This window comes from Ziziphus jujuba, chromosome 11, assembly GCF_031755915.1.
Source record: "Ziziphus jujuba cultivar Dongzao chromosome 11, ASM3175591v1".
In the NCBI taxonomy this organism is placed as follows: Eukaryota; Viridiplantae; Streptophyta; class Magnoliopsida; order Rosales; family Rhamnaceae; genus Ziziphus; species Ziziphus jujuba.
This window is the reverse complement of record NC_083389.1, coordinates 11,087,575-11,101,984: the sequence shown is the minus strand read 5'-3', so window position 1 is coordinate 11,101,984 and position 14,410 is coordinate 11,087,575. Positions and strand designations below refer to the sequence as shown.

Sequence of the window (14,410 nt, the reverse complement as noted above, 5' to 3'; positions counted from 1 at the left end):
TTATGTATGCGAGCTTCGAGTTAATTAACTAGTCAGATTTGTGTTTCTGTACTTTTAAATTGATTAATTTATATGGTTTAACTTTTACTGTACTAGTTTAATTTTCAATTATTAATTACTTATCTCTTTGGTAAAGATTTTAAATATCACAATTTGGTTTTAAAAAAGTCCAGCAAAGGAAGCAGTAACAAGTAGCTCCGTACATTGTTCCCCTAAGAAGCAGTTACAAGCAGTTACGCCATATATATATATATATATATATATATTGAATATGTTACGCCACATATATATGCATATCAATTTGTATTAGTAGCTTTCGTTATATTTATTCTGTAAAGTCGTTTCGGAATCTTTCATTTTTTGTACAACATACTTGTTTTGTTGAAGAAAAATTTGCAGTGATCATATTCCAATTAATAATAACTTCTCTTCCCAGCAAATTAAAATCATTGTATACTCAAACAATAATCTGAATATGAATCTTTTATTTTCAATATTATCAGAAAAGAAATATATATATATATATATATATAGTAACTGAATTATAGCCGTTCTGGAAATTTTACAAATCATGGTTTATCATATATATCATATATGTTGCATCTTATAGGCACTCGGTGAAAAATTATATTATATGCATACATGTTTTAAATAATATAAAGGAACGTAATTATCTAAAATAATTTTTGAAAACAAATTAATAATGTTTATATAACTGTTATCATTTTAACATTAAATATTTGCATAGTTTAAAAGATTTTTCTTTGAAAGTTTTATTACGTACATGAGAAGTTGGATGGCACTTTTAGGTCTAAAATTATTCAATAATTTATTAAACTATATAAATTTGAAATATTTAAACTAAAGTTGATTATGCCTTTCTCTCTAAAATAAAAATAAAAATAAAAGTAAAAGTCTTTATATACATGTCAAAAAAAAAAAAGAAAAAAAAAAACTTCATTGTCCCTGTAGATTGTATTGGATATTTAAATATTGATTTGAGATTTAATATTAGCCAGATTGATTACATTCAATGTATCAAACTTATTCTCTCAAAAATTAATTATTTCTAAATTAAATGCAGCATATCCCACTAATGCTACCTATAATTATGATGAGTATTTTTTATTTCAAGCAATAAGTTGAATATTTTTATCGTTGACTTTTTAATTAGAAATGTACTTTAGGTCAACTAAGCACATCTTTTTAGTTGGGTTTCATTGGTTGCAAATCAATTATATCACCACAAATAATTTGGAGAGTCTGCGAAGACTATGGAAAGAAAAGGTCTACATGTTATCGTTCCAAGAGGCTGAGCACTTTAACATTTCAAAAATTCCATGATGTTGGCAACAATCTTTTTCATTTTCGAAGCACGCAATTGTCTCAGATCGATGTTATACAATTCTGACATATTCAAAGGTAGACCTTCTAAAGGGGCAGCTCCATCATCCATTCATTGGTCTACTAATAAAAAACAGAAAATCATTGAATTTTAGTTTATTGTATAATCTATATATGAATTATTTAATTGGTTATGTATTTAATTGAATCCGTAGAAATTAAGTTGTTAAACAACACCATAACCAAAGAGATATATGTCAATTATTAGCCCAATCTTGCAGCTAGCTAGCCCCTTAAGTAGGAATGTTCTATAATGGGGTTATTTTTGTTAGTATTTTATAGCCAACTTTCTATAAGGAAATTCATGAGGTAGTATATATACTATACCGTATAAGCTCACTATATATAATACATGTGTGTCTATATATATAGGTATGTGGAAATCTTCCTTTCGGTAATTTGCACAGTAAGATCGTTGAATACATATGCTCATCTTCTATGTATACCTTTATTGTTAGTTTGTTTTAATGTATATAATAATATATATTTGTGCACTATTATGTTCTTAAACTAATAATTGATGAAATCCAATGTCACTATATATGCTAAGAGGCTAAATCTACCACTAATTGATCAATTAATTATGCTCCCTTACTTTAATAATATCTATGTATGTTCTATGCAACGAACCAGCCCCAAATAATTTGAATCTTAATTAATCAAATTGATTAAAGTTATTTTTCTTGCTTTATCTTGTAAATTAGTGAGGACACCTTCCTAAATTATATGTTTAATTTAGAGACAAATTATAATGAAGAAGGCAATGGAATCACTAGAATTTAAAAATTATGCATATAAGAATTTTAAAATTATGCATATGTATACATATATATATATATTTTAAAGAGCCTAAACACTTAACGAAGATGTTCTGGTCCATTCCTAATTATATAAGTGCAACTATGGGAATGTGTATTCGCTTTATTTATTTATTTTTTTTTTTCCATATTAATCATGTATTGGTACTAGCTAGTAGGCTGTTCTTTTCAAGCTCTTCTTTTTACCCTCCTTTTTCTCTCTTATAGACTAGGCTATTTTCTTACGCTTCATTTGAGAATGGTAAAAATTTGGAAGAATCTGATTATGGAGATCAGTTTTTTAAGTTTTTTTTTTTTTTTTGGTTGGTATTTGATTAAAAGATTTAAAACTTACAAGTAATTAAATTAATTTATATTTTAAAATTGAGACTCAATTTATCTTTAATAAAATATCCAAAACTATATAAACAACTACATATATACATATATATGTATAATCAATTTTCAAGAGAATTTTGGAATAATATATTTTTGAAAGGAATCATTTTCTGTCCTTTTTAAGTCCACAATTTTTACCTTCCAGGATTTATCCAAACATGGCAGAAATTTTCCCTTTTTTTTTTTTTCAAAAATTCTTACTAAATATAACACTTCTTCAATTGAACTTTATATTATTTATTATTGTTAATTAGGGGAGGGAAAGGAGGGGAATTCCCAATATTATCCAATTTCCATGGCCACAAAAAGGTTCTAACGGGTAAAGAAGTTGAAAGGAAATTGAGAATGGTTTTTACTAGAAGACAGTTGGAATGAATGATAGCCGCATTGCCAACAAGCCTCCTCGTGCTCGGAGTTTATCCTTTAACTAGAAAAAGGGCAAATTTTGTTATGATATAAACGACTGAAAAGCCTTTTAAGCAAAAGAGATAAGAAAGGGTCTTCCTTTCCTTGCCTTGCCTCAAGTTCCAAACCCAATACGTATCTATGAACCAAGATCCTTTTTTAGCCAAAAAGGCAAATTAATCTGGCAAGGAATCTCCACCAAGGAACAAATTTTTATTATATTTTTTGTGTTTTGGTCGGTGAAGTTTTTCACAAAAAGAAATTGCTAAATTTGGCATAGGTAATGTGGGTATTTTTTGGTTTTGAAATGGAGAAGTTTAGGGAAGGAGTGGGAATATGGGCTTTAATAATTAACTCCAATCTTTATCAACAATGTCCAAGAATATTTTTTACAATTGTGTCCCCACTATGAGCCTCCTTTTTGCAGTTTCTAAAAATAGAAAATCTTGATATTCCCTAGGGTTTTTTTCTGTTTTCTCTGCTGACAACAACATTGAATGTGTGGGGTTTCATTCTGTTTTGGCTTGACCATTAGCAGTTTCCCATCTTCGCTTAGGTCCAAGTTAGATAAACCGCTTCTGACTCCTTTCCTGCTCTCTTATCTAGGAACTCTTATGGCTCATTGGTTTGCAGCTCCGCTCAACCAATTATCATTTTTTCCAAAACTTTAAGCTATTAACGGATAAATCATCATATATCTTCTTCCACCTCTATTGCTAGAGTTTTATAAGAATAAAAAATTAACAAAAACATTAAATATTTTTAAAAAATTGAAAAGGATGTTTTTTGGAGGATTAAAAAAAAAAAAAAAAAAAAGGGTGTGTGAAACTTACACGTATGGACCAAGTCAAATGATTATATGACTTTATTAGAGCATGTTTAATGGTTGCACGGGGCTGACCTTATCTTGACTATGCTTTGCTTGACAAGTTGCCGAAGTAGAAGTAGAAGAAATTGGTTTATTGACTAAGGATTTTGAAAACAATTTGCTGCCAATATTCCATTGTTTTCACAGTAAGTTCCTCATTACACCTGATCCACATTTTCTGAAATGTGCAATTTGTTTTCTAACCACGAGCCATCAAGTTTCTTTTTAACCTTTCAAGTTTGAAAAACAAAGCCACCGGAGACATTTCTTACGATTTTCTTCTAATCGAACAATGAAAATTTATGTACTTTTATTTTCTATTTTCCCTGTCGATTTCAACTGTATCTTAATTTATTTTCAAACGAAGTTAATGTATGTTATTTGATAATATCTGTACCTTTTGACTACCAAGATTTCAGGATAGAGAAATGGTATAATTAATGGTTTCCTTAGACGAACGTTTGATTGATCAGAAACCAACGAAAATGTGTGAGTTATCTTTCTCTACTTGGTAATAAAAAGAAGTTGGAAAAAAATATATTTATTATATGGTCAAACAAAGAAAACTTTACCCTATCTAAAGAAATTTCGTCTAATTTATAGAATTTTTCAACCCGAATGTACTTTATTTCGGACTTGTTGCGCACCTGTTTATTCCTTAATTTCTTCCATGAGAAGGTTTTGAACATTTAAGTTTTAACCTTGGTTTATTCATGTACTAAAAAAATTCGCTTTCAGATTTTAAAACCAAAACTCAAAGATGGATGATATGTTTGATCTGACCCAATAACTTGCCTGGTTTAAGCAGACAACTTCAGTCTATTATTCTACAAATTGTACATATATATATATATATATTTGGATAAGCAAAATATTTAAGATTTGTTGAAACAATTGAAGTTTATCCTTCTTAATTAAATTGAAGTTCTAGTAAAAATCTTGGAAATGGGCCATGATACAGTAATTTTCCAGGAGTTGTTGGGCCATCTATGTCAATCAGCCCAATGTGATGGTTAGTATCACCTTCCATTACCGATAACAAAATAAATATAATGAAAATCAAGCCAACTTTTAGTTTATTATTATGAATTTCTTAATAGATGTTGGATTGATTAGCATTGTTAGAACCAGTGTTCTAAAAAAGGGAAAAAGGCACCACCTAAACGTGCCTAGGCATGATATTTTTAGATAATCTTTCGCATAATAGCAAGACTTAGAAAAAGACAGTCAACGCTGTATTGACCGTCTAATGTGCACCTAGGCACTAAAAGGTGTGAGCTTTTTTGTTCAAAGGTTTTTTTTTTTTTTTGTTCTAAGATTATTTTTTAAAAAATGTTAAAAAACAATTCATAAGAAATTAAAAAATAAAAAATATTGTTAAAAAATTGAAACTTTTTTAAGATTAAGTTTTTTTTTCTTAAACAAAAAAAATGAATAAGAAAAAAAAGAGTAATAAATTAAAGACTCTACTAGCAAGTGATGCTAGTAATGCACAATCATGGATTGCAGAACGTTGCAATGATGATAAAGATGATGATGAGATAGAGAATGATATGCTACCACCTAAAAAAGATTTTAGAAATGTTCAAGTTGAAATTAGAGAGTTCGAGGAAAATGATTTTGAATTGGTTGGCAGGGAAGATGAGTTGGATGAAGATGTAAATATTGAATTGGAATCCGATAAAAAATTAAACAAGAGATAGATTATGCTAATAGTTAAAGTATATATTAATTTATGAATTATTAGGTACTTGTAGATCTGTAATATATATGTTTTGAAACTAATCTGTTGTTGAAAACTTGAAAAACATGAATTTCCATAAATCTATTATGATCGAATACATGCTAATTTATATTTATTGCACATACAAAAGTAATATAAACATATATATATTTTGACACTAAAAGTATGAATTATTTTGTTTATTTAGTAACCTTATAATAATTAAAAAAATAATATAATTGTGAAACGCCTTTTCACGTTTAGGCTTCGCCTAGGCATGTCTAGGCTTCGCCTAGGCATGTCTAAGCTCGTAAGGCTTAAAGCTTGACCTTGCCGCCTTGTGACGTCTTACGTCTTTTAGAACACTGATTAGGACTCCCATTTCATTATTAAAAAAAAAATAAAATTGAATTCACTTTAAGATTGGACAAAAGCCAGTACGTTTAAAAGTCTATAAATTTATTAACTCTTGAAGGACAGAAGAGAGGAGGAATGTCAAGTGTTTAGTTTAAAGTTTTCAATAACATTTTCCATTCATTCTAAGAAATAGATTTGTACTAAATATCTTCACAATAACGTATACTATTCTATGTATATATAAGACATTGTTCTAGCTCAATTGTCAAATCATCCACCAACCCCTCTTGCACCCAAATATATATATTTTATTATTATTATATTAAACTTTTGTTTTATCTTTTGTTTCCTATAAGATTTAGGTTTATAGGGAAGGAATAATGGAATATCATACAGCCCGTACCCCTATATTAGAAAATTTCAAGTATTAGGATGCATTATGTTAAGGAAAAGGAAAAGAACACTATATATATATATATATTTTAGCAAGTACACAAATTTTATGTGGATATGTAATATTAGTTATTTAATTTATGAGATATATTATTCCAATTCCAATGATGCACAGTAGTTAAAATTTTATACATACATATGTGGATGCATCGTATGTGTATGGAATAAATGTATGGCCAAGAATGTAATATTGGTGTAGAAGAGTGGTGGGGTCGTCCATAATATTTCCAGGGGTTCACTGGAGGCAAAGGACTGATAAGAAGGGGATATACCCATCTTTTCAATCCAAAAAAGTACAATGTGTGGAATCTAGATCGACCCAAAAGGCCTTAGCTTTTCTCCTTTATATAAGCCACTGGACTACCATATAATTGTAAAGACTTACTACTCGGTTTCCTTGCCCTGTTTTGGACAACGTTCATAGCCATATTAGACATTTGGGTTGAGGGTTCAATTTTGATCCACTATTTCAACTATATAAAAGAAAAATGAATTAAAAATAAAATAAAGAAACATAATATTATTTGAAAAAGATAATTTGTATTCAAGAAATACAAAATGAGATAAAAAATAAGAAGCAAAGAAATTTGGTTACAGGCTGTAACTGTAAAGAAGGTAGAAGAAAGAAGAGAGGTGGTCCCCACCTACCTAGAAGAAAGAAAGCAGCCAAGAATTCCAAGAAACATAGAGAGAGAGAGAGGCTTTAATATTTTGGTGGTGGTGTTGATGGAGCAGTCAAATTTTTGTTCTTGAATATCAGACAGGGCTCCGCTATAGAGGGCACTTTTAACCCGAGCCCCACTTGGACTTGGACCACTGCCTGATGAGCCGGACCGGCATCTGTTTTATTTTTTACCATTTGGGGGGCATTTTGGTCATTTAACACTAAAAGCTTTCCCACTAGCTTGGGTTGGTTCAATGGGTCGGTCACTCACCAGCAAAGCGCCGAGCAGGGTCAGCATCCTCGTTTTTTTTTTTTTTTTTTGGGGCTATGGGACCTATCTTGGAAAAATAAAGTAAAAAATATAATTCACACCCAACCATAAATATCAATTGAGTACATGAAAAATCTTAGATAGATTATAATTGGTTTTTTTATTCCTTTATTATGTATTTTCTTAAAATAAAAATTAAAAAAAATAAAAACATTTGCTGATCACTTCATTTAATTAGCTTTTATAAATAATGTGATAACAATTATTTTATTTTTATTTATCAGAACAAGATTTACAGAACCCCAATAATTGCGGAAGGGGTGAATCTCTGTCTGGTCTTGGAGTTTAAATAAAACTAACTTCAATTAATAAATAAGATAGCTAGATAGAGATGGTCGGGCGCAACAGGAGTATCGAGTTAAATGTATGTGTCACTATCCAAAACACAACAATGTCCATATAAACATTTATTCATTTAATGTAAGTAGTAGGAGTTGTTTAACCATACTCTCTCTATCCAATCCTTGTCTCCAAATTCCACATGGCCAATATATTAAATAATGCACTTTTTCAATTTTTCATTTTTATTTTTTGATAAATAAATAATGCACCTTTTCGTTATCCATGATACCAAACCACAAACACATGTACAAATTTAATGTGCCACAAAGTAGTTGGTCGTCTGTCTCTCCAAGATTTCAATATTTGTATATATATATATATATATATATATATATGAAAGGCACCAAGTAGTAGATTCTGATTTATGAACTTGGTTTTTTTTTTTTTAAAAAAGAAAAATAACTAAAGAGAAGCATGAGATAAAGCGGAAAAGAGTTTTTAATCAGTCACAGAAAATGTAATAGGGCCAAAATTCCCATTCTGATTAAATTTACTAAAAACGTAATAAAGCAGAGAGATAAAAGCTTCAACACATAAGCTAATTCCAATCACAGCCTACAAAAATTACAAATGACATGGATTGATTTAACAAGAAGTCAAGTTCGAAACAGAAATCTTGTAGCCGAGAAAATGAACTGAAAGTCCATGAAAATCTACTACCTTCAGGTGAAGGTTAAAAGGTCCACATACAGCAGCCGCTACTATTGAAAGCAAATAAAAAGCTCTTGGTTTTCCATCGTCTTCATCTTCATTGCTGCTAGACATTGAAAAACAAACAAGATCCATATGGTGTACTTCATCTTCTTCATTAACTGCCCCTTTTAGGCTTTTTGCTCATAGCATGCAGTCAGTTCTTGCCGGCAACCTCCTGAAGAAATTGAGAGGCACCGATGGAAGCTTGTGACGGAATCTTGGATGTCTCAGAATATAGAATCCAGTGAGGAGGGCCACAACTTGGAATGGAGTAACGTACAGCACAATGGCAGCAATCAAACAGAAGATCACAAACAGAGCTGTAGCCCTTGGGTCTCTCCAGCTCAACAAAGATTGCAGCCTTTCACCTTGAGTGGCCAAGTCACCGACCACTGTCTGAATTCTCCCAGCAATACTCCTCAACCGATCATATCTCATCCTTACAATGTCAGAACCCCGCGAAGTTGGGAATGTATCAAATTCTTCATCAAGTTCATCAGGATGTGCAGAATCTGCATGGGATAGACGGGTGTCCATGTGAGGAGGATGCCTCGGCCTCCATCTATAATACCAAACACCAATCAAAAAGAGGTAGAGGAAAATTGTGGGTAATATGAGCTCAGGGTACATGACCAGTATTATAAATAAGATGTGAATCAGCACAGTTGTAATGGGGTTTTTCCAGTTGCAGATTTGATCAAACCATTTTCCTACAGCTATTAACCCACTCAAAACTCCCATAATCCTGAAGAAATTAGCTTTGCTTCTTCTCATACTCCACATATGGGAGCCCACATCCAGCATATATTCCACCACTTCTTTTCTCAATGGGGGCTCAGCCCTGCTCAGCCTCATTGACACAATCTGAGTGGCCTGGTGCCTCAAGCTATCAAGCTGGCTAACAGTTAATGGATGGATATAATGCATTTTGGGCAACAACGGCTGTGAGTACATGTGCATCATATTAAGCAAAGAAGAGCAAGTGAACCTCACAGCTAAATGTATTTCACCCATCTTCTTCACCCCATTTGGGTGGAGAACTAGAAGTGGATATGAGTGTGTGTACACCCTATCAGTCTCAAGGGTGGAAAGACGAATCCTCACCTTCCCAATCCTTGAATCTTTTGCCCCTCCAGCCTTATCACCTCCATGTAAATGACAGTTGTCAAAGACCCCAATTGTTATGACAGTACAAGGATCAAAAACTTCCCAAGTATATTGCTCATTCCACTTGGGCATAGAGCTGTCAATAATGGTTCTTGTTCGAACCCACTTCTGCCCATATTTTGCCACACAATAAGCATCTGTTGTTCCCCTTCCATTTTTTTCCTTCATTGGCATTAACCCCTGAGCATTCAGAACTCCCAATTCGAGAACCCCAATGCTCGACTTCCACAGCTGTTTTGCTGTTGGACGGAGATCGCTGCTATAATGTGTTGATTCATCAAGAACATGGTAACCACCTTCAAGACAGATCCTCATATGTAGCCTGCTTGCAAACTTGGTATCCTTCTTTTTCTCCCCTTCTATAATTACATGCTTTTCAAGATTGTACCACTTAGTGTTTACAGGCTTATGATCTAACCTTCTATCCAAATACTGTAGGGGAATTGCACACCTCCCCAGCACTTCATCTTTACCAGGCGCAATTTTGTCTTCCACACTTAGAATCAAAGGCTCCTCAAATGGTTCTGCAGCTACAAACATCAAATCTTCATTCCACATGGGATTAATACTCCTGCTCTGAGAAATTCTAGTCCTCAAAGCCTGATTTCCCAGGACAGCCTTCACAAAGACTTCGGGAAACCTGCCCTTATCAGTCGGTTGCAAGTCCTGTGCTTCAATAACATTAACCCTCAAATACCATAGCTTAGGAGAGAGATATACCTTGGACCGAATATTTGCAAGGCCATCGGTTCCACTTACTGTTGCTGCATCAGAATGCCATGCTTCAGGGAATGCTTCATCTGCTTGGGTGCCCATCCAAACAGCCAGCATCAGCTCTCCCTTAGCCTTATCCCCTTTTCGATCTTCCAACCTATACCATTGTGGCGCCAGAGGACTATCCGGCGGAACTCGTTTCGGGATCTCATTCAGGTCAAACAAAACACGACCTATGAAATCATCCTTCACAACATCCTTATCCTTTACAGTAACCTCAAGCACAGAAGCCTGGATCCGTTCTTTCGAGAATGCAAACACCTGGTTCCACTCAGGATTGGTCTTCTTCTCAAAATGCCGAGTGGTACCCTTATAGTTCCCAAGCTTAACTTCAACATAAGGGTCACAACTTCCAGTGACATCCTTTGCAGGCAAGTCCTTGGCCTTGACAACCCGGACATAGAGGTATTGCATTTGCTCAACGAGATCATAGGTGCTGGTTAGCTTGTCCCCGGTGATCTTCCCCCCACCCAGATGGGGGTTGGTCTCCTTCAGAGAGAAGTCTTCTGGCGGAGGTCTCTGCATCTTGTGGGTTTGAAACCACAGATACCCAGAGGGAAAAAATCTGAAGTTGAACGGTTGGATAATATCACAGGAGAAACTGAATTTGAATTAATTCAAACACTTGCCCCAAAACCTATAAGATCGGAAAACACAGTCAAGTAGCCGTTACCGCATAGTAAAACGACTTACCTAAATATTCGGAAAATCTCAAATATATCACCAAGAAAAATAAAATAAAATAAATAACACAAAAGCAACCAGAAGAAGCAGGCTTTTTATAGATGCACAATTAACTAAGCCAAAATGACAAGAAGAGAAATTAAAGCGAAACGCAAAATAATATTGAGATAATAATGCAAAAATTCAAAGTTGTTAATATCTAAACAAGGAAATCTTAGATCTCTAATATATGGACTATTTGAAGGTTCATAGTATGAGAATGACCCTAAGAAACTACCATTCAAGAAAATCAAACTCCAGATCTGAATGCTCCAACACTGCAAAGAGAGAAAGAACAATATCTCAATATTAATAAAGCAGAAACAGTACATGAGGAGAGATGGTGTGTGGCTTAGATCCGAAATGCAGATAAATTTGGTGCAAAATGACAAAGAGAAAAAGAACGAAAATATGCTTCTAATTAAACGAGTCTCCAATATTAATAACCTTAAGAAACAAGCATTATTGGGAAAAAAAAAAATCCAGCACTAGAACATTAACCAGGACATATATTTGCTCAAAACTTTCAATTCCACTTCCAAAGTTTTCCTTTTACTTTCTTCAGCTTTCCCATAAAACCTAACAGAGACCCAGGGAATAGAGAAAAAAAAAAAAAAAAAAAAAAAGCCCAGTAAAACCCAACTATTTTTTACCAAAATGGAGAGCACAAGAAGCAGAGACGAAGGATTCTGACACCATTAGAAAGCCTTGTAAAACCCTAGTGAAAACAGTGCATGTATGAGACGTGAAAAAATGCTTAAGCAGTTTCAGTTAAGAATTTACCTCCTTAGGCCGAACGAAGACTCAGAAGGTGTTTACAGAAAACGACCCACATCCCATTTTCAAAACAAAAACAATAACAAAAAAAATAAAAAAAAACAAAACAAAACAAAACGGAGAGAGAGAAAGAAAGCTCAAGAAAATGAAAACATGAAGGATAAGTTTCAATGGTGTAGAAAGAGCAAAGAAGAAAGAAAGTGATAAGAGGGTGAAGAAAGCTCTAGAGAAGATAGAAACTGAAAAGAAGGGGTAGAGAGAGAAAGTGAAGAGAGAGAGAGAGAGGCTTTTGCTTTGGCTGGGATCTGATGAATCTGGGAGAGATATGCACACACAGAGAAGCTCCAAACTTTCTTTTTGCGTTTTACCTTTTTCTTCTCTCTCTCTCTCTCTCTCTCTCTCTTTTCCATGTTGCTGTACAGTAGGTGGGGTGGGGGTGGAGAAGTGGGCCGGTTCATGCGTGTGTAGAACTACGGTCGGATATCGCACGTGTTCCAACAGTGTTTTTATTTTATTCTTTTTATTTTTGTATGTGTGAAATATCAAATACGTCCCTGGCCTTTGTTGGCGGCGTTAAGATGTCTTTTCCGCTTCTTGGAGTGTCTTTGGATGCTTTGATTAGTTGGCTTTCTAATGGGGTCGCTCCAGTTCCAGGCGCATGTTTTGGGCCCCAACGGTGATGAACATGGCCTTGGAGCTTTGTATAAAATATTTTTAGAATAAATGTTTTTAATATTCGATTTTTGCATACCCAATTTTATAAAATATATATATATATACATATATATATATATATATATATTTATTTATTTAGTAATCAATTTTATAAAATATTTATTTTCATGTTTTTAGAATGAAAGCATTTTTATAAGCAATTACTGTATAAAATACTTTTTTATAAAAGAAAGTGAAAAATGATTTTCATTGCAATCGTAAAATACTAGAGTAAAACCATGCCTCGTAGATGGCAATGTAGGCCTACTTATTTCCTTCTTCTTTTTTTTTTTTTTTTTTTGGGTGAGTAAATGTAGGTCCACTTGTTCTTATACGGCAATGCACGGCCTCGTTTACCCAAATAATAACAAAAATATAAAATATAAAAATAAGAAAGCAATGGAAAGCCTCAATAATTGCTAGTCATTTTATTCATGCATAAATACATAAAATAAATCGGTAAAAATATAATACTACTCGAATAAATTTGGTTGAAGTGTTTTACATTTAATGCTGGTAATTAAAGTTCTTATTTTTTTTGTTAAAAAGTAATTAAAATCATAAAAATAACTCTAATCGTTAATGTGAAAGTGGAACTAAAGTTTTCTTGTTAATCGCTTTAGGACTATTGACAACCTTATGATTACATTTGGGTCTAATATTTTATAAGAAAAAATACATAAAAGAGAAAAAAAAAAAATATATATATATATATATATATATATTCTTAACTAAGGCTGAAATGTATTCATTTTATTCAATTCATGTACTAAATTTTTTATTTAAAAATCCATGAAAATAATTATTTACATTTTTGTTTTACTTAATAATTTTCATGCATTTTATTCAATTTTGAATAAATTCAAAGCAAAATGACATAATTTTACCGCATGGGGAGAGTATCTTATCTCAAAGAAGTACAATGATGACAAGGAGTAAAATGATATTTTAGAAACGTACAGGGAAGGAGTAGATTGACATTTCCCCAATTGTTAGGAGCGTTTTGAACGGTATTAGTGTCAATATAAAAAAGAGGACGCAACCTAGTCCTAGAACCATGTGGAGGACAAATGTTCACTGTATATAACAGAAACCATCACCGAGATCTACGTGTCTCACATAGGGATTGGTTGCACGGGAGATATATGAGGTCGCATGTCATGGAATAAAAGGCCGTACGAGGACAAACGGGCCTCGTGTTTCTTTGTCCTTTACAGATGTCTTTCACGGTCAGAAATTCCTTCCCTTGGCTTATACATTTTTACATTGCAGTTTCACATGCAGCTGGGCAATGAGCTGAGCTGCATGCCTCTACGGCTTTGGCTTGGCTAGCTTTCAACGGCTAAAGGGCAGCATAGATGACCTTGCCTAGGCTGTTCCATATGATCATATGAGATAATAAATTTGTTAAAATTCGAGACAATTTTCAAATTTATAAAATATGATGATTGAATGTTTTGTTTCTGTCAACAAGTAAAAATTTAGTAAAGGATTATCCAGCTTTACATTGCAGGGGTATTTGTGTCATGTGATCAGTTTGTTCACTTTTTAACTTTTTGCTTTATTATTGTGTAGCGTAGGGCCTGATTGGTACTGAAAAATGAAAATCGATTTAAGAAAATTTGTCCCAGGTGACAATTACAGATTTTGCTTTCAGCAATTTTACTTTTTCCTTATTCCTTCTGTTTTTTTTTTTTTTTTTTTTTTTAAGTTTAATATTATCCTAACAATAATTACATTGTTGAATATTATATAACCTTTTCGTAAATTATAAAAACACCTGATTGCATTTCATTTTTTTTATTTTTTTATTTTTATC

The 14,410-nt window shown here is 32.7% G+C and overlaps 1 protein-coding gene across 3 annotated transcripts; it reads right to left on the bottom strand.

The window, feature by feature from the left end:
- Positions 1-8,194: 8,194 nt before the first annotated feature.
- Positions 8,195-12,284, bottom strand: LOC107407989 (FT-interacting protein 3). Of its 3 annotated transcripts, none has more exons than XM_048465087.2 (3): positions 11,884-12,284; positions 11,326-11,378; positions 8,195-11,014 (listed from the first exon to the last, which is right to left on the bottom strand). In XM_048465087.2, exon 3 carries the CDS (start codon positions 10,900-10,902, stop codon positions 8,578-8,580), a length of 2,325 nt encoding a protein of 774 aa, XP_048321044.2. In that variant the 5' UTR covers positions 10,903-11,014; positions 11,326-11,378; positions 11,884-12,284; the 3' UTR covers positions 8,195-8,577. The 3 variants fall into 3 exon arrangements, with proteins under 3 accessions (XP_048321044.2, XP_015870855.3, XP_015870929.3); XM_016015369.4 differs by having other exon boundaries at positions 11,339-11,378; XM_016015443.4 differs by lacking the exon at positions 11,326-11,378.
- Positions 12,285-14,410: the final 2,126 nt, after the last annotated feature.